At 40.2% G+C, this 23678-nt stretch overlaps 1 protein-coding gene across 2 annotated transcripts in view; it reads left to right on the top strand.

Annotated features, from left to right (window-relative positions):
- CPNE4 (copine 4) overlaps positions 1–23678 on the top strand; it is a 229223-nt gene that overhangs the window by 94729 nt on the left and 110816 nt on the right. For both annotated transcript variants that reach the window (XM_030943422.1, XM_030943421.1), the window contains one exon: positions 22885–23064. In XM_030943422.1, the coding sequence (XP_030799282.1) occupies positions 22885–23064 (180 nt within the window). The remainder of the gene's footprint in view (positions 1–22884; positions 23065–23678) is intronic.

The following is a 23678-nucleotide window of genomic DNA, read 5'->3' as shown; positions in this document are numbered from 1 at the left end:
AAATTTACCCTGAGAGGAAGAGACCTGTAGGCCACAGCTCTTCCTGGTGACTCCACTGAAGCCTTTTGAGTGAGAGGCTCTGTTCATTTGTAAATGCAGTGACATTTTGAGCTTTTGTTCAGCCAAGGGAAGCTCCCTGGGAGGCTTATGGCTGAATGATTTCTTCCTAGAGAGCAGTAAATGAGGTTAAATCAATTTCATCCTGCAATGGGAGGTGAATGGAAGGAGGAGGAATAACATTTCTCCCTTTAGCTCTCACAGAAAAGCATTTTTATTTACAAAACCTTTTAATTATATTTCCCATTTTAGTTTTTCTGTCATTCACATTTGCAGAACTGGGAAATCTTTTGTCTTGAAATTTTTCCTCTTGAAATCTCTAGTAAGAAATGTAATGCTGATTTAGATAGAACCTAAATACCAAGAATATTTCTTTCTCATTAAACCCCTGTTACTGTTATGGAAAAATCAGCAATCAGTACTTAAAGTTTAGTAACATGCTGATATTTAGTATCTTTTATAACAGTCGTGTATGTGAGATATATTTGACAGCTGGTGAAAACCCTGGGGGAGTCAGGTAGTACCTTTGCTAGATTGGAAGAGTGAGGACAAATACTTGTCTTCCTCTCCCTGACACCCTGATTTTGACTCCTTGGCACTAAAAAGGTTTATATGCATTTCGTTTTACCTTGCTGCCCTTTGCATTCAGCTATGATGGGGTGGGAGGAGAATATTGTGTAGCTGAAGTCTCACTTCAGACATGGATGTGCCCACATGGGTGGTCATGGTGAACCTGTGATTTCTGTGTTTTTCCTCCCTCAGAGTAGGATGAGTAAGATGTGAAGAGCAATGAGAGATGAATAGTGGCATGGAAAACAATAAGTGAAAGGTTCTGAGCACCTTGAGAATGCTTGGCTTTTCCCCCCTCTGTGTTTTGGTTGCTTCTTAATTGTTGTTTAAGCAGATGAATATTTCTCTGAATGAATTTGAAAATTCCTGGAAATCTCTCATGGTGGGATGGTAGTGCACTTAACTATGAAGAGCACTACCTGGAACCCTGTTGGCATCTCGTGTCCATTTCTCTGAAATGGACAAATGTGTTGGCTGGTAACCTGCACTGTGTAAGGGCCCTGCAGTGACATTCCTCCCTGTAAGAAAGAACATAGTTTTGAATAGAAATGTTAAACAGGATAAAAAAAATTATTAATTATGGTTTGGTTCAGGGTTACTAGCTTTCTTCTCTGATTGAAATGCTCAAGTCCTTTGTAAATAGGACTAAAGTATTTCCAAAAGCTTATATATAACATATGGAGATATATTTTTAAGATGTATAAAAATCCCCACCTCTCAGTTATCATTTGATAAGTACAGACTAGAAAATGTCAGTTACTTTCACTAGCTTCCTAGCCCAATAACCACATAATCCTGAATAATACTGAGGCTGTCCTCATTTTTCTTATGAGTCTTGCTTTCCATATTCCATTTTCTCAAAGCTTCCTGAAAAATTCAGGGGTTTTATTTGTATTTCTCCTTGTTCACCAGGAACTTTCCATAGGAAAATTTCTTACAGGAATAATGTTTGAGGTCAGGAGGAAGGAAAAGTATGGCCAGATTCCCTCAAAGGATCTCTACAGTGCTAATGATTCTGGCTTAGTATTTCACAATATCTTTACTTATGTTTTAAGATTCTGGAGGCAAAATTCTCCATCCGCTGCAGGATGGCTCCATTGCAGAGGAATCAGAAGCTCACAGAAGCTACACCACAGATTTCCTGGAGTGTAGCTTATCCATAAGTGTTTATAACCCTAGAACAATTCTGGCTTTTGTTTTAATTACTCCATCCAAAATTAAACACCGCATTTAATACTAGTGCTGTCCCTTGATGCCCATGGTATTTATATCTGTATCTAGGTCCAGTTCTTTCCCTACTGATGATACACATCAGAATAAACCATTGTGGCTAAATAACTTTGGTAAATATTTTTTTATCATTTTCCTTGAAGAATAATGAAAGCAATGAGCAATATTTTATAATTTGTTGAAATGGACTTCATTACTGTATGCTTAGTATGTGCCTGATGGGGCTTATTTTCCTCTTATCCCTGTGAGACAAGACATTACACTTAAAGCAGAAAAGAACCTAAACACAGGATTGAACAGAAAGGTCCCTGTTATTGCAATGTCAATGCAGAGACAGACATTTAAAAAGTAAAACAAATTGGAGGTCTTGGGTTTATTGCAAGCGGGCTAGATATCCACTAAACACTGTGGAGGTTGGTTTATGCTTACTACCACTTATTTAGGACAATCATCATCTGCTCTTGAACATTTTAGGGAGAAGTGATATGGCTTTGTTTCAGCATCTTGCAATGCCTCTCTTCCCCTCCTACAAATCCTTCATATTATATGGACGCTTCCTGAAGTACATGAGTACCAAGGCAATAGGATGCTCCAACCGTAAACAAAAAATGGGAAAAAAATGTCGGTGTTTAGATGTGATGTTAGTAAACAGTGTGTATAATTAGCAAGTGTTATATTGGATGGCTAATATCGCTTCTGTTAGCAGTTGTTCAGGAGAACAGATTTCAGAGCAGATTCACACTGAGGAAAGCAGATTTCGGAGCACGTTCTACATATGTGAAAATCTAGAGACACATCTAAATAAGCTTCCATGTGCATATGGATTTACAGCGGCTCTTCTGCCTCTCCTGACTTCTCTTTGCTGTTGCTTCTTAGAGAGAAGTAGAGGCTGTGGTGTGTGCTCAGCACAGGCCTGCAGCTGAGAACTGTGGTGTGAACAGCCTTCCCCCATAACATCAATTCACACCATTTTGGCTCTGGGCTACCCAAAGCCCCCCAGACCAGACTGATATGATACGATTTGCTTTTCTTTCCCAAAGAAATTCTGCTTTTCTTTTCCCAAAGAGAGTTAGCTATGTTTGGATACCACAGCTTTTTGCCAGTAACAGATCCTAGAAAAAGTGACCAGTGTCTGACCAAAGATGGGCCTAGTTGAGCTGCTTGTCTCCTACAGTGGTCTGTACAGGAGACAGGGCAAATATTTAATCCTTTTTTTGTATGGCTTCTCAGCATCTGTTCCTTAGAAACTTGATCTTGTCCCCTAAGGTAGAGGCTGGATTTCTTGAGGAGAACTGGCTTTTGGCTACCCAGCCTCCTCAGATAAAGGAGCCCAGATCTTTGTGGTGTCCATCACAGGCTGCCCAAGAATCCAGTTCTCTGTTTTGCATTAAACTCTTCCATCAGTTGTGTGGGGTTGAGTTTTGGGGGAGCGGGTGGGGATAGTAGTATTTGCACACAGTTTGGAAGTGGCATGAATTAAAAATGTGTTAAGTTGTAAATAGAGGTGTTGACAATACGTTTGGCAATAACAGATGTACTTGACAGAAGGTGTGGGTAGCTGTTTAGCTGTTTGGTGGAGGAGAGTGTTCAGCGCCCCAGCTCTTCAGGAGTTTTATGAAATACTGTCAAAACCAGTCCAGGTTTGAAAAGCACCTTCCTGATTTCATCCAGGAGGATGTACATGCAGGAGAGTGTTTGCTGGATTGAGTACTCTATCACTGAGCCACCCCTGTTACAATGCACATCTGCTGAGAACAGGACAGTGCTGTGTGACACTGGTGGCTTGGTTTTCTGTTTGTCACAGGGTGCACCTAAAGCCATGTTCAACCAGTCTATTCTTGTAACTGACGAGTGCAATGTCAGAGACATCATCTTGCTGCTTGTTGGCCACTTCTGCTAGTGCTTCTGAGAGCCTCCCAACCATATGTGCACTCCTGCACACATTGCTTAAATTTTCCATATGCCACCTGACAAGCTTTCCAAGGCACTTTATACCACCTTGAAATAACTCCCACTTCTCTTAACGAAACGTGTCATCTGGGAATATTTTGCCCTTCAGAATATTTCTCAAAGGCTTCAGACCTTCTCATAAGATGAGCAGTGCCTTTCCTGAAAGATTTGGATTTTCAGGTTTCTGTAGTATACAGTGAGTAGTCTGCCACCATCACGAGCCAACCATATCTTCCAGTCTTTTTGGCCCCTTTGATCTTCTGGCACTTTTTCCATGCTATATTTCCAGCATTGCTGTCCCCATAGGTAACTACAGAAGCAAAAAGTCTCTCAGAAGGGACTATGTGGTATCTAACTTGGGCACTGTATTAGTTTCTTGTTTTTGGTGTTGTGACTCTAGGAAGTCTGTCTCAGCAGGTAACATCAATGCAGTCCTTTCTGTCTGATTCTCAAACCTCTGGATGGTTCACCATAACAGTCACTTATGTGATATTATAGCCAGAGAAATTGGTATTTAATCACCATCTCAATTTAATTTTGAAATGTGTAGTGGACAGACCCTGTGCAATTTTCCCTAATGGATCCAGGGCTTCATCCAAACATCACCATCACAAGTGTGGATCTCAGTTTTTAACCCACAAACATCTCAGAACTGAGTAACGTGAACAAAACACCCACTTGAGAAACTTGCTGATATTTCTAAATATGTTGGTTCTTTTTCCTTTCTTCTTTCATTCTGTGGTTGGTCTTATAGCTGAGGAAAGCTGCAATGTACAGTTTCATTTGGAGTTCTTTCCATAAAATACCTTCTATAAAATGACCTGACCCCAACCTTTCATCTTCTGAGACTAGCCATTTACATAGCTGTGCCACATTGTGATACATTGAGATTTTGAGTGTACAGTGTTGGGGGTTTGTATTGCAGGGGTGAAAAATCCAAGATCATGTTCTAAAGAATTTGTAAGTAAGTGAGGTTTTTTGACTTTGACTTACAGTAATTTCATGCCACATTACAATTAAGAAATCGACGCAATTAAAAACACAATTGTCCCCTACAGGATATAAGCAAATGAAATCAGTGCCCCTTTTCATTAAGGTGATTGTCATGATAAAGACAGATGCTGAAAGAACTTCTGCCTGGTGACAATCCCATAGAGGGTATTACAGTGTTTTTATAATTCAGGTGAGAGATTTTTAAAGGTTAAAAATTAGATTAAAATTCCTATTGCCTCCGTATGGTGTAGGAGCAGATGTCAAGAACCATAACTTTCTAGTGCTGATGAAATCTGTGGAATTTTTTTTCCACAGATATAAGCAAGTATGTTTATGGAAGTCCTTCAAAAATGCCAAAAAACCCAGACCTGCTGCCTGCTGAGAGTACCTAGGTCTTTTTGAGTTTCTCTGCTTCACAGACCATGCTAGTTGGAGTGCTGAAGCCTGGTCCATACACCCTGCCTCGCTTCAGTAGTTTTCAGCCCAAATGATGTGTGAAAATAAGCAACAGCAAAGCTTTCCTGCTAGAATGAACAGTGCTCAAACATTTAGGAAAATACTTCTGCTATTTTTGTGGCGCTTCAGTAAATGAAGGCCCAATTATGGCTGTAGCAAGCAAAAATAAGCTTGATTTAAACTATTGAAATAATTGTTGGGTTTTTGTCATTTCAGATAGGTTTTCGAAATTTTTCGTAGCAATAGCTAATTAAACAGGACTCGTATGCAATTTAAACAGCAGTATTGTAACTGTTAGAAAAGAAGACTTTTAAGAGTTACGTTGCTACATAACTAAAGTATTATGAAGTGCTCAAATTCACAAAACGCTTAGGTGCTTCATTACCTTTTTGCAGTCTGCTCATCCGTTAAAATAGGAGAACTCTGAGCCTGCATGAAAGGAGGCACATAAATGCATTATTGAATCAGAGTTGAACTAGCAGCCCTACCTATCATTCCATGGAAATTTAGTTTCTGACAAGCCTTGCAAAGTCTGGAGGATTTCATATATATGCTGATAAACAATTTTCATTGAATAAATAGAGCAGCCTATGAATAAAAAAAAAAGGACATTTTTGGAAAAAAAGCATGACAGCAAATCTGCTCTTGTAGTATTTGTAGAAGCACTGAAAAGCTTAGCAATGATTGAAGACCATCTTTCTGCATTGTGGATTTACATATGTTCTGAATATTGTTATATCAAGAATGGATTTAGGCAGTGGAAGCAGTATTAAACATGCTTAAACAGTCTAGGCCCCATTATAACTGATGTGTGTGATCTGCAGTTCCATACCAGCTGACAAGGGCGCAGCTGCATGGATGTCCTTAAATCTTCCATCCCTGTTACATGGGTGCCTGTGAGGAAATAATGTACTGCTGAATTAGATTATAGAAACATCCCCACCATATCTTAAAAGAGCCAGTTCTTGCCTTGAACAGTCTATGGTTAGGAAGACAAAATAAAGGCTGGGATCGTGGGGAGAAATGAAGCAACAGACAGTGTTTCTAACTCATGTGTCTTGTTTTATAGTTTTTGATTCAAAGTGGGTTGATTTTGTTGGTTGGGTTTGGTTTTTTTTTTTTATTTCATAAACAGTGCATATACGAATATTCATTCTGCAAAGTTGTGGATTCAATGTATCTGATTCATCAAAGCTGTTTGCACCATAAGGATTGAAGCATGTTATCCCTAATGGAATCATGGCTGAAATACTCTCTTCTTAGCTGTTCTCTGTGTTTTGGTACGCCCGACCCTTAAAACCTTTGTGGCAGCAGCTTGTACAGCCACGTTTCCACAATTTTATATTAACACTTAGTTTTCTCTGCAACATCATTGAGTAGTTAATGGAAAAACCCCAACTTTTTTTAGTGCTGAGCTGGATTAGCAGAAGATTGTCCTTCCCTGCACCAAGACTGATGCTGAAATGGAGATAAGTGATTTACATTCCAAAAGGCTCATTAACCATCAGACTGCTATGGATTAGATTACTAATGGCATCCTGATGGTTGCATGCAACTTCCAGCAGATTTTTTGGTAGCTAGCATTAAGTCAATTTGAATTATAATGGGGAGTTGCTAATACATATGGGTTTTTCAGCCAGACTCTGTAGCTATAGTGGCTGCCAGCTCTGTTTTTTAATTTTCACTAATGGTTTCATGCTCATCCAAGATATTGTAACTCACAGGACCAAATGGGGTGCTATGCTCTGGCAGTTTATGCCAGAGTTTCAAACCTGAGATGCCGAAACCTAAAAGCATTAAGTCCTTGCCTTATTCCCTACATGTGACCCAACCAACCATGGCATTACAGCGGGAATTAGAAAGTTTGACAAAACCAAATTCACACATTTCAGGGCAATGCATCAACTTTCCCAGCTTATGAGATATCTAAAACGAAAGGGATTAAGAAAAAATCAATGTTACCTCCATTTTAGTTTTTTGTTACCAAAAACTAAAAACAGTTTTCAAATTCCTAGATAATTCTCCTTGTATTTCAGAACTTTTCCCAAAAACCACAAAGAAAATAGCATTAATCAAGAAAACTGTTATTTTTGCAGTGGGAATCTTTGAGAGGTGCCAAAACTCATGATTCTTACAGTTGGAAACACTGTAAAGGATGGAGAAGGTTACTGTAAGTTTTCCATGCATTTATCAATTCCCTGGCCTATCTTCCATCACTCTCAGCAGCTTTCCTGCACAACTTGGTGTAACTCTCAGGATAAATTTCATGCAATCCTCTTGCTTTTCTATCCCCCGTGCTCCCCATGGCTCAGAGGAGCTACATTCTCTTGTGGGAAACCTCCAAGCTGGGTTGTGTCTCTCCTGCTATTCAGCATTTTATATCTGACCTTCAAAAGTGCTGAGTGTTTACAGTCCTTGCTGGAGTCAGTTGGAGCACCAGGAACACAGCAGCCTTAAAAATCAGACTGTACAGATCTTGATGGGAAGATGCTGAAATGAAGATGCCTGAAGTGAAAGGCCACTGCTAAATACATTTAGCCCTAGAAGATTTGCTTTGTGCAAATGCAGGAAGTGATGTTAGAGACAAAATAAAATCTGCTAACTGGTAGAAATGTGAAGTCATTCCTTACCATTGATAAAAATAAAAGCAAAGGTAGAAGTCTGAAGTAGACAAAGAGGGGTAAAGACCATAGGACTCGACCCAAATGAATAATTGATTGCTTGCTTCCTGTTTTTCAATGTGTCTAGATGAAGAAAGGTATTCTCCTTGAACTACTTTCTTCTGAGTAAACAGGAGGATTCTCCTATCAAAAAATTACAGCAGGAATTTATTAAAAGGGGTAGTTCTTGATTTAAAAAAAGTTGGCCTTCTGGAGAGGCAGAATGTTTGAAGACCACTTCTGTCTCTACTGTATCTCAATATTGATGTGTTTTGGCATAGTTGGTATCTACTGCACTTGTTCCTCTCTATTTGAAGCTGAAGAGATCAGCATGTCTGTGGTAATTCTTCTTTCATACTGCCATCTTTTTATTCTGCAGGAATGCAATAGGATGGCAGGATGAAAAATATTCCACTCCTGGTTATATAATGTGAGTTTTCACTTTTCCCTAGCTTTTTTTTCCCTCTAGCCATGGTAGCTATTCACCTGCTCTTCTCCCCGTTGCATGGCACATCCCTCTGATAGATCACTAATGCCACTGCTTCCACCTGACAGAAACCAAGTCCTGCTTTTGTTTCTCAATGTGCAAGAAGAATGGGCTCCATGTTTTAGGCTGAAGTGCTGTGAAGGGATGAGTCATTTAGTGCAGGATGTTTATGTGTTTTTCAGGGCTGTCACCTGGAGCTCCAAACATGTGGCAGATTGATAGGGGATGGATTACAGGCTGGACTTGTTACACATGTTACTCCTTGTGTCCCATCAGTGATGAAATGGCCTAAGGGCTGTCTCTGTGATACCTGTGTGCAGACTATACTCTTACAGCAGTAGGATCAATGCAAGCTGGACCCTGACATTCTCCTCCTGGTTTCCACTGCATGGTTCAGCCAAAATCCCTCTGGCACTCAGTTGCTAAAGGGGGAGTTTTCTTTTGACTTTTGCAACCATTATAAGGTGCTGAAGGATTTTCCACACCATATCAGCGTATCTAACGCTAGGTAGGTGACAGCCTGGTGGTGGATTTCAGAAAAGTACACCCTAGTGATGGTACATGCCTCAACCCCCCCTTTCCTTGTTTAAATCTAGCCCTAATAAGCCCAGCCTGTGGGCTGCACAAGGCTCTGAGCTGAAAATACTACCAAGAGCATCCTCCAGTCCAACATTAACAGTTTTTGGAGTTGGACTGTTGATACAGAAGAATAATAAGTGCATTGCTCTAGGTCTCATAATTTGGAGCAGAATGCAAGAGTGTGTTTTCTCCCCAAACATCTACAACAGAAACAATTTTGTACAGTGTTCCAGGTCTAAAGACAAACTTTGTCAAGCATTTTTTACATTTCTCATTTCTGTATCAGTGTGTTAATAGAAAATGCCATGATGCTCAGAGAAGGTATTGAAAAGTATTCTTGTCAAAGCGAATTTTAGAGGAGATATGTGGAGAGCGGGTATTAAAATATTTTAATTTTTTTAAAATTATGGAAGCATTGGATAAATTGCCCAAATATACCAATTGAAAAAAGCATGCCTGAAATATATTAGCTATGCTGAAAGGCCGGTTTATAAAATGCTATTTATTTTATGCAAGGAAAATTAACACATTTAACACTACAGATACATAATAGCAGTGCTGCTGATTTCTGTTGCTTTTCATTTTCATTGTTTAGCCAGACATGAAATTGCATATTTGAGTTTTGTTGACTTCAACATTACTGGTATCAGGAAAAGACCCCAAATACACAGAAAGAGAGCTGAAATCCATTCAAAGCTTTCTGTGGCTTATTACAGTTTTACAGCCCCTAAAAGTGGAAGAGCCTCACTGCCAAATGTGGTAATTCTGTGAGTCATGCTTAGCACTCTCTTGGGACAAGAATATACATGATCATATTTAGTTGCATTCATTTTTGCTCTTTTCTTAAAAAGAGGATAAAATTCAGGAGATTTTAGCCAAAATGGCTCTTGGTGATACCTTTCATCCCTGACGCAACTCTTAGATTTTCAGCAGTGTCAGCAATATCAAACTTTAGGGCCCCATGCATAAAGACAAAATGGCTCATGAATTACTTCGTAATTAATTAGGCACATTCCACTGCAGTGTTCTCCCAGAGCAGGAGGCAGGGGCAGGAAGCTGTGAGGGCTGTGAATAGCCTTGGGCAGGACTGACTCTTTGTGAGCCACCAGGCTGTAACCCAAGGTAGGCTGTGCATGCAAACTGTGGGAACTGGGATCCTCTTTCATGGTCTGAGCATGCTGAATTGCTGGGGTGTGCTGAGTGTTTTGTCTCTATTCTCACAGTCAGAGAAGCCTGGGCAGTGTTTTCATTGAGAAGATGGTTCTTTTCATGTCTATGTGTTTGTCCCTAAAGCTATCCTTAACATGAGCCTCAGAAGGGAAGCCATGAACTACACATGGACAAATCTCCATCAAAACCTGCCTTACTACAAGGCTGCTTGTTCATAGCTTCAGTCAATTTTAAAGCTCAATTTTAAAGTCTACCAGGAGGACCAAATCCTGCTGGCACTGCATATTTATTGTGGCCAGTAGTATGTGCAGTTTCACTGGGCTTCTTGGGAGTTCCATGGAGTTTGTCTGAAGGTTGCTTAGATCTGGTTGTTCTGTGATGTCTTTGCCCTAGGTTTCTTGTATATCTGTATTGACCACCCTCCTAGTGGGCAGTGTCTTCCACAGGGTGTTGTGCTCTCTTTATTGGCTGTTTCGTCCTCAGTTAAAACCCCTGAATGCCACGGCTGAAAAATCTTGTGGTGGGATATACAGAAACCAAATCATGGTGAAGCATGTATAATTTACATCTGTAAAACTGTATTTACAACATGTAGAGCATGATAGTAGGAAACAAGAGTAGATACATGGACTACCTGCACTCAGTGGAAGTACTGAAAGACTAACACTTGTCTTTTACGATCAAATCTTGTGCTCAATAGTTGAAAAAAAAGTCCATATTTAAAATACCTGCTACTGCCAAGAGGCGTGCCAGGCTGGATTTGGCATGCTCTGAGCATTCGTATCTCTGCACAGCTAGGCATATACCAGCCAATTTTATAAATTACAGTGAATATAAAAGGGACATATTGTTTATGTGTGCGGCTCATATCTGATGTATGTGGACATATTGTTTACAAATAACTCCTGGAAAGTCATAACACTTTCCAGGAGGACCGGAAGCCATTACAGGAAGCAGCTTTAGCTGCTTATTGCCTGTGGTGGTTCTGTAGGCAAGTCAGATGTAGTAAAGAAGATCCCTGTATGTGGTGTCTCCCAGGGACCAGTCATTCTCATGGAAGGGAAATTTGTGGTCATCTCAGATTGAGCTTATACATCTTTGGATAGCATGCATGTATATGAGGCTTGATTACAATATTCTTATTTTTCAGAAACCATTTTGAATTAGATATTACCAGATACTTACAGCAACCTTAACTCACTGAAATCCTGCAGTACAAACTAAACAGGTCCCAAGTCAGGAGTCTGATAGGATGTTGTCTGCAATCCTGTAATACAATTCAGCTAAACTTGCTCTCTACTTCTAATTAATTCTGTACTATTCAGTACTAGAATGTGTGCTTATCAGTTTAACTGGGAGAAGAGCAATGCCCTACTCTATTTCCCTGGATTTTGCAGTAGTTCACAGAAAGGCTTCCACTGATATTCCTGTGTAAGTGGGTCAAGCAGTTGGGATGCCATGGCTGCAGCAAATGGTAACCCTGTTGAGAAGCTTCAAAAAATCCATGTTTGAAAGAAAGAGTGAGAGTACTTTATGATGGACTTTAGTTACAACAAATCTGTTCTTTTTCTAGGCTATCATTTGAGCACATGGTCCAGATTCCCCAGTTGTGTGTGACAACTCAAGCTGGTTTAAATGGACCTTGTAAATTGTTACCTCTGGTACAGGAATTCAGGAAAAACTGGTAAAGCACCATCTACCTTGTGTAATAGTACACTGCCTTTCTGCTGCTCATGACTCCATGATATAATTGATTTAGCGGTTGAAATACAACATTAAAAACAAATTATTAAATCTTTAATTATGAGCACTTCATTAGAAAATTAATTTTCTAATGCCTATATCAATTGACATAATTCATTAACCCATCTGAGAATCTATATTAGTTATGCTTAACTTACCTGGGTGTATGAGGCAGGAAATCTTTCTCAAGATAAATAAATTAACAAAATAAATTTTATAGTCAGTTAATTAAAGAGCAAATTACTGAAGCAGATAAACTTCTTACGTAGTATAATGTAGCCCTGCTGATACTCAGGAAGCAAAGATCATCCCATCACCTGATGTTTCTCTGTTCTCAATTTTGTGTAAATTCCTGAGAAATTCCTGATCAATCCTGTGCCACCATGAACACTTCTAAAGGTCTCTGTGCAGGCTTAAATGCTGTTCAGCAACAGCAAATGTCTGCCCTGCTGTTCCAATGAGCTGGTGCTACAACATATTTGTCAATCTGCTATATCTTTTGTCCTCCAGGACATCAGGAAAAGAAGAAACATGACTGTAAATGCTGTAGATGCCTGGTGCCCTGGATGTGAGATTATCTGGCTGTACTAAAAATTAGTTCTGGAAGTTAGTTTTGGAGTAATGAAAGGTGGAGTTAGCAAATAAATGCTTTGCATCCTGGTTAGAGTAAGTTTGAATTAATTTCTTTGTAGCCTCATGATATAGCAGAATCTAATTGTATGAGTACAGTATTCTGTTCATGAACTGAGGATTCTCTAGCAATGGCATTTGAAAAACTCAACCATCAGGTGCTTAGCAAATTTTAAATCATACTCCATTTTTTGCACTTTTTCTTACTGTCATGCAGGCAAGGTCATCTGTTGTATTGTGAATGAAAATAATATTCAAAACAATTTCATTTTATAGTAAAGAACTTAAAAATTAGCTTATCGGGAGACATTAAAATATCATCTGTAAGGGGAAAAGCAGGCAAATGTTTGACACATAAAAAACTCTCCCTTCTTGGACAGGAATAATCAACAAAGCTATGTTTCTCCATAGAAACAGATTTAAAAAGAGCAATCAAATAACAATGAAACTGCTTCAGTGAAAACCTGTATTCCCAAGGCTCACTTTCTAACTTGGGAGGGAAATTGTGAGAATATATGGCTGAAGAACTTCCAAATGGCTGCATAGTGCTCTGACTTCAGACAGCTGCCGGGCACTAAACTGCTTGCTAGCAATTCGTGGCAAGTTAGAAGTGGAGCTAAATGGTAAAATATGTGAGTATTTTTGTTACCACTTTGAAGGACTAGTTTTGTCCTCTACAGAAAGCCTGTGTCCTCAGTGACATGTAAATTAAGATTTGATTGAAGCTTGTAACATCAAATGAAGGTTGTGGAATAGTAAATGGCAGTCATCATAGCCTTTGAATGTCTGGGCTGTATCTGGGATGTCAAGTAAAGAAAGATCCAGCATTGAGGCTTCAGGGCTCAGCTTGGAGGTAGCATTCAAGAGTTTTCAGTGAAAAAATTAATTCTCTTCTTTCTTATGCCAGTGTAATCACATCTGAGTGAGTTATAGCACCTTATCCCATGAGCTGATGCAGGTCACTATGCACTTGTGCTGTTTGCTGAGCCTTGTTAAATATACAGGGAGCACAGCACATGGGTATCTCCTGCCATTGTGTGATTTCTGTTAGGTCCTTCTGTGTTACTTATGGCCAGATCAGGATGTGTTGAGTACCTCAGAAGATGCACTCTTTCATCCCAAAAATTCTGTAGTTTTCAATTTCATGTGATTAAGGCTCGGAAATCAAAACCAGAATAAGATAAAGGGCTTTGGTATAATCATTGCTTGTCTCTATTAATTGACCTTGCAGGAGGTAATCTGGTGCAGGCAAGGGTGCAGCACTTTTATTGCTATCTGCTGCAAAACTCAGCTTGGTGTGTGCCCATGGTCACTCTGGAAGGTGTGACCTCCAGAATATCAGCTCGTGCAGCTGCTGGCCTTGTGCAGAGGGAGTCAAGGAGTTTGCTGGGCTTCCTTGCTGGGAGACTGTATGTGCAGATGCTCAAGCTTTTTATAAAAGACTATAAGAGAAACTAGTTATTTGTAAATGTAAGCCTAAACTTTTCAGTACCCAAGAGGGTATTGTGTTAGGTCACCTCTGAGTGATAGCTCATTGCTAATTTTGAAGAAACCTTCATGCTTAAGCAGGGATATGGAAAAAAGGGCCTTCTGCTGAGGCATGAGCACTACTCTGTACAGTGATAGGGAGGGCCAAAAGACTGAGACCCCCTAACACCCAGGGGGAGCCTACCCTCGAGGCTAAATCCATGAGATTAAATCCTTGTACTGCTTTGCAGGAGTTTCCACTGCCTGTCTAGAAGTTTTCCAAATCTATTACGCATACCTGATTTGACATTCTCTCTTCAAACTTGTCCTTCTTATCTCTCGCAGGACTGTTACACCAAAAAAAATCAGAATTTCAAGTGCTCCCATGTTAAATGTAAGATAATGTAAAATATCTTATGGAAAAGACAGTGCTGTCTCTCTACCTTATCATGGTCCTCTCACTTTTCAGTCCAGTTAGTCATTGTTCATTGGAAAAACCTTAATTTCTGCTGCATTACTGATGTGCTCTAAAGAGACACTGTACTTTTCAGGTTCACTGAGATGTTCTGCAACTGGCTTTTCAAAACTGGCTTGAATATTCACAGTGCAGCAGCTGGTGCATTGTTCTTTATAGCCCAAGGTCATTAGATGGGAAAAAGCTTCATGTTTTACAGTTTTTCCCCATGAAGTTCTGCGACTGGTCTCAGAGAAGTGGCAGCATTTATGTTTTTCTTCAGTTGAAATGTCAGGGCTGTAGTTCTTTGTTATTCCATGCTTTATGTCAAATCTAAATTCACAGGAGGCAAATTAAAGTTGGCTCCCATGCTTTCCCCAGCATCCCTGAGCCTGGACTGGCTGGGCCACAAGCTCACCACCCCTCTACCCATCGGTGCTTCCCACTGTAACTCCGGCAGACGGAGCAAAGTCAGAGCAGCGCCGGCAGCTGAGCCGAGACAGGGAGAGCCCCAGAGGCCAGGCTGGGTCAGGGCTCAGTCACTGCTCTATGTGTGTGTCAGTGGTAGCCCAGCACAGAGTGACCCCGTGCCCTCACACACCCTGTGGTGACACTGGTGCTGTTGGGGCCTGGCTGACATTGCCGTGCCTCCAGTGTTGTGGCACCTGCATTTGTGTGTCAAGAAAATGAATGTGGCATTTTAAGGGGTCCTTAGCCAGGAAAGTTACAGTCCTGTGGTGGGATATGATTGCAATGTGTTTCTCTGGAAGTAGTATTTTGTAATGTATAGAGAACAGAATGCAGAGGGAGCCATGTGAAATAACCAGTGGCCTGGTAGCTCAGATGGTCCCTAATGGTGTGAGGGGTGAAAGTTTGTGTTTCTGGTCTAAATCAGAGCAGACAGAGTCTGGTGTCCAGGAGGAGCAGCTGGCTTATTTTCAAACCTTTCTAGGCAAAATTTTTGTCAAACGTCTGTTTAACCTGACTTCTTGTTTCACCCAGGTTCGTGTTTGCATACTCTTTCCCAGTAACATGCCTGATCATCTCTTTACTTGAGGGACACAACAACTATAACTCACACCCTGTGATGTAGCTGGAGTCCCAGTAGCCATGTTGCCAGGAAAACAGTTAAAAATCCAAGGGAATTATATTAAAGTCCAACAAGATAAAAATTTTAATCTGTTTGCTTTCATAGCAGTCCATACAGTGACTAAAAATTATCACTCTGGACCAAAATATTTGGGTTTCATGACATTAAGCTGGGAAGTCTTGGTGGTCTCTAACCCCCCAAACTATTTGAATGAAATGAAATGAAAAGGTTTCTTTCCAGAGGAGAGTAAACTAAAATCAGGTAGCTGGTTCAGTCAGGAACAGTGTGACTGTGCATTAATGCACTAGCAGAGCTCTTGCTTTTTTCTCTTGTATTTGAGCTTTCCAAAAGAATAAGGAATGGGAGGGATACCCATGCACCTTCCAGTATTTTTATGCAGCCTAGAAAGCTAAGGCTTACCAAGGAAATCACTGACAACAACTGCACATGATCTGAAGACTAAAGGGGACTGTTGTAGCTTCCTCAGAGAGATCTCTTTTGTTCCAGAAAACCAGTGATTCCCTTGGCACAAGGGTTCTCAACAAATTTAGGTCCTGCTTTCATCATACTGGGGATTGAGCAGCACTCTTTCCAATCCCATGAAACTCCCCATTCTCCTCCTTAACAATGTCACCACAATTTGCCTGGCGCTAGAATTAACCTGTATTGCACCGACAGGGGTTTTTTTCCCTATTTTCTAGCTGTGAGAGCTTGGAGTTGCTCAGATGAGACTCTGAAACCTGCATAGGCTTCAAGTCTGACAGGGTTCAGTACAGGCCCTCAAGTTCCATCTATTATTCTATCTTTATTTTGTTTTGACATAGGAAGACTAAATACTATACAGAAATCTATTTTCATTTCCAATTCTTGAAGTTCATAAAGAGCTTCAGAGAGAAATTTAGTCCAAACTTTCTTTTTTGTTTGAACTGTGAGCACTGCATTGGTAACTTTAGTACGGAGTGACTGTGCAGTGACTGTTAGAGAATTTTGAATGTTGTTTCTGAGTGAATGAGACAAACCACAAGCAAGTACCTATCAACAATCTCATTTCTCTCTTCTTTTATAAGCTATGAGCATGTAAGGCAACTCCATCCATGAACTTCTCACAGATTTTTTACATAGTGTATATAATAAATTATCTGTTTCCTGCTTCAGAGCAATGAAAAGTAACTGAGCAAGTAAAAGTAATCAAGCAGAGGCTGGTCAGTGGCTGTTAGCAGAGGATTGGGCTTTCTTAATGAAGAACTTTTCAATTAAGAAATTACAATCCTGGTTTTCCTGTAATTTCAGTTGTCTGGGCTGTTTCTAAATATTAGTTTTCAAGTGCTGAAAAGCAGGTCTTCATGGCTGTGACTTAGAGGGTTATACGCTAGCTAATACTTATATAGATACACAAATAAAAGAAATTAATTGCAAATAATTTTAAGACCATTCACATTAAATGCTTTTCTTCAAGCTAGCCTGTGGCAAAAGGTTTCTGCTGACATTGAGAAGATTTTGCTCAGCCCTGAGCTCTACAGCCTGAAAAGAATTAAGGATCGACTGATTTATTTCCACTGTTTTCAATCATCAATTAAATTAAAAACAAGGGCTATAAATTATGGTGACCTTTGCAATAACTTATCATTCGTGGGATAGAAATGTGGTGCTGTGAAAGCACTGTGAATAATAAAAAATATATTAATAACTTACTTGGAAACCAGCAAGCAAAGTGTAAATTGCTTTCTGCTTTGTATCAAATTTTCATGTAAGGTACTGTATAATGGAAATTTTCAGTCTTGTTAAGATTCAGATGACCTAAAAATAATGCTACCCCTTCACCTCTGTACTTTTTGTCATCTCAGCTGACAAATGTGATTCTACTAGATTTGATCAGCATTTTATAATGACTTCTGCAGAAAATAGAGCCTGTTGGTTTTCCCTTGTTGGCCTCTAAAATGTATAAGGAACAATGGGTCAATTTGTTGGACTAAGAAATAGCTAAAAATGTCACAATCACAAAAAACACATTCCGGTGGTACATGCATTCTCTACTTAATGGAATTTTCATTTTTATGCCTCTTCAGCTAGGTTTTTGCAACAAACACTGAAGGAACTGCAGCACCTGTATAAATTTTCAGACCATCATTTTGTAGTCCAAAGATCTTCCTTATTTCATGAGGCAGCTATAGCATTTCATGAGCCTGATTAAAATTTCCCCCCCAAAATTGTCCTTTCAGTGAGAACACAGTGAAGTCTTCATGGCCCTTGGCCGCTCTTCACCTCAAAGATGCTGAGAAACAACTGGTGAAAATGTGTTTCTTTTGTGCTAGTTACATGTCTGCTAGAAATACAGTGGAGAGCAGATAGGTACCAATTATCTATGTGGGACATGGAGTTCTCCACATCACTGATCTGTGCTAAATACTCAAGCATGGCCTCAAGGTGCAGAGCTTTGGGTCCTGTAGACAATTCCCCATTTTCCTGATTCCCAAGGACATAATGAGAAAGTTGTTCTTATGATCACTTGAAAGCTCTAGATACCAGGTGACACTAAGCCTATATGTAATCTTTGTTCATCCATGTATAGGCAATAGCTTCATCTAATTCAGAACTTCATCTAATTTTCATAGAAGAAGATAAAAAAAAATCCCCCTTGGGCTAGATCTTTTCCCTTGGCTTCACTTCTCAACTAATGGTGGAAGATGGAGTGGAGATCCTTAGCTGATACTTCAGCCACTGAATTACTTCTTTGTCAGTTTTTTTTTTCTAGGATAAAGAACTTCCTCAGTGAGGATACCATATTTATCACAGTTCTGCAAAACTCACTGCTTTTCAGCAGATCACAGACAAAAGATATGAATACCATAAGAAGCCTGAATTTTAGTTTTTGTTCATCTGTCCTTTGTGCCTTCTTTAGTTTGATGCTATCTGACTGCAAAGACAGTTTTGCAGTTCTTTAGCAGTGATGATGGGCAAACAGGGAAACAGGCAAACATTTCTGACAACTGTCCATGTATGTCCACAGTACAGAGAGAAAACAGCTTTCAAACTGAGCTTCCAACTCCCTGCGAGTTTGACAGGAGGATTCAGAAGGCCCGTTTTCTTTCCTATATTTTAATTCCTGCTGTTGAGGTGGCACTTTGCACTGTGGATGCCAACTTTGGTGTTTGTATGTCATTCATAGTTCCCCAAGGGGAAGCTCGCAGGGTGGCTGCATCCAGATGGGCCTGCCAAGTAATCCTGGCTTCTCAGCAGGGTGCCACCTTCTGTGAAGTGACAAGGACCTAAAGAGATGAAGAGGGAAAGCAGTGTGAGTCCCTCCCAGGAGGTGAAGATGCAAGTCCTTTTCTCTGTTGAAATTGTCCTTGAAGGGAAAGTGCAGATGAAGCTGCACCATGAAGCAGATGTTCGGATCATGGTGTCAGATGAAGGCTGCTCTTTTTAAGGTCAATTTTACCTCTTGACACAGCCCAAAGGTGCATGTAGCTGTCAATTGTTTCTTTTGAAAATTTGTTCTGCTTCAGTGAGTTGGAGAAATTACTTGTTCTAGCAAAGTCCCAAAATAACAGCTGGCTCATATGTCAGGCATCAGCAAATCTTGAAGTTGTGGGCATGACCCCTGTCCATGTCCTGTTGAAAAATCTGCGTCTCATCAGGATTAGGGTTTTCTTTAACAAGACCAAAAGTGTAAGTTCCACTCACTGTTTTGGACTTTAAAGCTGCCTTCCTCAAAAGTAATGGAGATTTAGTGTTCTTCATTATGTTCTGGAAAACATTTATGCTGAGAAATTGTGACTTCCTGAGTGTTCAGTTAATGAGGCTGGGCAAAGCTAAACTGTGCAATTAAGTATTTGAGCCTTCATCATCCATATAATTGAAAGTGCTGTAAGTGATTTTGGGTAACAGCAGGATTAAGGACATGTGACTTGAGGATGACATCTTGTCAGACTGCTATGAACCTGTATTTTGGGTCAGCATGGAGGATGACGCCGTATTTTGATAGAAATGCAACAGGTCCTGCAGGTATTAGGGTAACTTGCGGTCAAAACCAGGTCAAGTTTTTGGGTTTTTTTTCTTTTGTTTTGTTTTGTTTTTGTAAGTGTCTGCAGCCCTGTAGATCATGAACTTTTTGATGGTTATCAGCATGAAACTGCACTTGGCAATAGTATTTTCACCAGTTTTCATTAAGATTTCATGCTCATCCAGCATTTCTGAAGTGAGTGTTAAGGCTTTATGATTCAATATGAGAGCAAGAATACTGAAGAAAGAACAACTTTTAAAAAGTGGCAGGAATCAAGTGGACATTTTGATGTCCTTTTGTTTACGCAGCATCTCCTAACCAGAGTGTTCCGTGAGAGCTGGGGAATTTTTTGAGCTGTTCTGTTTGCCAGTGCTTCTTCATCACGAGTCATGGCAGCTGGTTCTCAGTGCTCAGCCCTGCTGAACAGTAATCAAAGCCAGGGAATGGAGCTGGGCTTCCCATGCTGGGGACTCTTTCCAACTGGCTGGCCAAGGAGTAGGGTAACTGTGGAATATGCTGACAAAGCAGATTGGGGTCTAGGTAGACTAATAAGGGTTAATGCTATAGCTGATGGCTGAGGGAGGCCCAAAGAATTTTTTATTGCTTGTGGAGCTGTTGGCATTGCTTCTTTCATGTTGATTTTTCTCATGTAATCCCATGCTCTGACATGCTGGCTTGATGTATCATCTCAATAATGTGGGAAGGCTGGGGAAATTGAGTAGAATGACTATATTTCAGCACGGTGTGTGTCAAGGGAAGGATGTCAGTCACTCACAGGCTGGAAAAAGCAAGCAATGTCTTATCTCTGTGTGAGACTGAAATTCTTAATGTCCCTGTGTGAAGAACTGTGCCTCCATTTTCAGGCACTTTACTCCCTTGAGCAGCCACATATTTAACCTGTGTTGAGTGCAAGTGTAAATCTTGATGTATTTCACAGTGGAGACCCCTTTCCAGCAGAAAGGAAGAGATGAGGTGAAACAATAACAGAAACTTCAGTTACTGCCTAAGATCTGCTGGACCAATGAAGCAATTAAAATGATGCCATTGAATTAACAATTTTTACACAAGGAATGTGTTTAGGAGATTGTTGTTACTATGAAAAATATTTAAAAACATTAATTTAAATTTTTTGTTTATTTGGTCTGCTGAAGCACTAGTTCATGAGATGACCACTGTTCTGAAGTGAATCAGATCACTTTTCACTGAGAAGAGGTCTCAGGAATGTCTCAGTGAATTGATTAGTCATCTTTATCCAACATAAGAAATATTTCTCCTTGTAGCAGTAATAGTGATTTGGAGTCATACTGATTGCTAGTGGAGATAAAAAAATTTTGAGATAGACCAGCATCTGAATGAAGGTGGCTGGTATCCTTTCCCACCTTATATTATTCTTGTTATTCTCTGCATGACTGATGTCAAACACATAATTTTCAGGTAGTCTATGCAAATTTATTAAGAATGATTATGTAAGTAAGGTTGCTTTCCTCTTTGTGATGGTCTCATCCTGGCATAGTCAGATCACATTGACACAGCTGTGTGAGGAGGCAGCAATGGTAACCCTGGTTTGCATCTATTCCAAGAGTGGTAGCATCTGTTTGGTGATTAGCTAAAGGATTTCGGCTGTCAGAGCTGTCAATCTGACACTTTGATGAGCACTAAAATAAATCTGTTCTACCAGGAACTGTTCATTTTTTAACCTGCTTTTGATTTGCTTGACTCTTTGTGTCCTTGCCGACAACTACTAGAAAGGCTAATGCATTATAAACTCTGAAAAGGGAAGCAAGCGGCTGTCATTTTTTACACAACAGATGTTCCTGATCAGGAATCAGACAAAGGATCTCATCACTCTTCCTCTGAGCAATTTAATTTGTCTGTTCCACAGCATACCAGCCACCTCCTATCTAGTCACTGATGTGCCCAAGTCCTACTTCATTTCAGGATCAGTTCCTTTAATCTTACAGAATTATTAAGTTTTTTTCTGTGCCAGGGCAAAGAGAGTAGAAAAAAGGAAATTGCTTCATTGCTTATGTTGTCACCAGTGATGCATCATAATGAAAAATAACAAACGCCTATTTCAAAAATAGGAAGCCCAAGTACTACATCTTAAGAGAATTAGAAAGTAATCTATGAGCACTTTTTTTTTAAGAAATAGCAATATAGATTTAATGATGTTTCTTTAGAAGTTTTAAGACTCAGAGGTAGGAATAAACAGTGTATAACCCATCAGATTCTTATGATGCAACTTAGCAGGATGGAAAAACTTAAGTATTTTTAAGAAAAGCTGTTGCTTTGGATCCAGTTCTCCACACCTTAATCATGCAAATTATCTGAAATGAGTAATTACTGGCGGTGTTATACTCTTTTCCATTTAGTTTGATGAAACGGTATCACTCTGTTGCTGTTTTGTAGTGAGGGATGGGTACTGGAGATGTAAATTCTGTAGTTATTCTATAGTTTATTTCCCAGTTATTCTGCTAAAGACTTGCTGGAAGGGAGAGGCAGGGGAAAGGTGATCTTGTGTTTGTGGTCAGCCCAGCACAGAAAGGGCAGCTGCTGCTGACAGTACAAACAGGACTGTCCATGGCCACAGTCCCAGCTGCCAGTCTTGGTAAATGAGTGTCTTAGTTTGGAAAGACAGGCGTCTGCTAAGGAAGGCAGGAGCCTCCCCTGAAATGGAAAACGTAAACCCCCTCCCTCTGAATTTGAATTTAAGGGGCTCTCAGGCAAAAATATGGAAGCAGGAATAACAATTCTTTAATAGGAAAGAAAATAAAAAGATAAAATAAGCAACGAAGTAAACTAGAACAACACTGACAGAGTCAGAACACAACCTGGCACCCTGTTGGTCAGGGTGCTGGTAGCAGAACAATTGGAATTGTGGCTGCAGTCCTCCTGGAGTGTCAGGTGTGGTTCTGTTGGAGCAGGGATCCTGTAGAAAGGTGTAGTCTTCCTCTGAAGATCCAGTGGAAGAGGCAGCTGTTCCTCTGGGAAATCCAGTGGAGAAGCTGTGCTCGTATTCCAGAATCTCAAGATTATATCCAGGTAGGAATGCTTGGCTCCTCCCTCTGGGCAAAGCATCTCACAATGGGATGCTGTAGTTCTTATCAGTCATGCAGTGACATTCAATAGCCTGTTATCAGCAGATGTCCCCCACAGAGGAAGGATTGGGTGTGGAAGAGAGGAAAACTGCCCACTTAACAGAAGACAACCGCCATACGGATGGCAAATAGAATACAATTTGCTTGGCAATCCAGGACAATGAGCAAAGTGTGTTTGAGGAGCTCATGGCTGTCCATCACTGGTAGAAAGAGAAGCCACTCATATGACCTCTTTTCAATGTGACAGGTGGACAGAACAGAAGTGATCCGAACCTGCATAAATCCCGTCTTCTCCAAGCTGTTCACGGTGGACTTCTATTTTGAAGAGGTGCAGCGATTGCGGTTTGAGGTCCATGACATTAGCAGCAATCACAATGGGCTGAAGGAAGCAGATTTCCTCGGTGGCATGGAGTGCACGCTTGGACAAGTAAGTGCCAGTCCCATTTTCCCCCTTGTTGCTCGTTTTTGCTATATATGTGGAATATGTTCTTTGTTGAGTGACTGATGGGTGAGATTTGTGGCAAAATTCTTAATTGGTGCTTTGAGTGGGATAATTGAGAACTTCTGCTGGTTTGTTTTACTGCTGTAGTACAGCTTCAAGTCAGCCAGTGCTTATGGGAAATGGAAGATCAGTGATTGGCCTTGGACACTAAAAGGCCATGCTCATTGGGCATTGGAAAATAGACTGATTTTGAAGAAAGTTATTGTTCCTAACATTGCATGGGATTTAAAGGAAGTTCAAAGTCCAAGAAACACTTAGAAATATACTTTATTCACCCAGGGTAGTGCCTGGTGATGTGGCAAATAGACAGATAGGGTTGGATTCATCTCCCTGACTCTCAGTCATCCAAAAGTTAGGTGTCTAGACTAAGTTACTCTTCTGATTTCCATCTTAAGTTCAATGGAGAGAAACAGACAGTTCCAACCATTGATTCATTTTGCCTGAGACACCTATCCTAGATTAGGATAAATTGTCTTCAGGAGATACCTGTCCTTCCTTATCTATTGTTAAGAGAGTCTAGACAGCTGGCTTAGGGGAGA

The sequence above is a fragment of the Camarhynchus parvulus genome, chromosome 2 (assembly GCF_901933205.1).
Source record: "Camarhynchus parvulus chromosome 2, STF_HiC, whole genome shotgun sequence".
Classification (NCBI taxonomy): Eukaryota; Metazoa; Chordata; class Aves; order Passeriformes; family Thraupidae; genus Camarhynchus; species Camarhynchus parvulus.
Note: the sequence above shows the minus strand (reverse complement) of the source record. Positions and strands in the feature narration are given on the sequence as shown.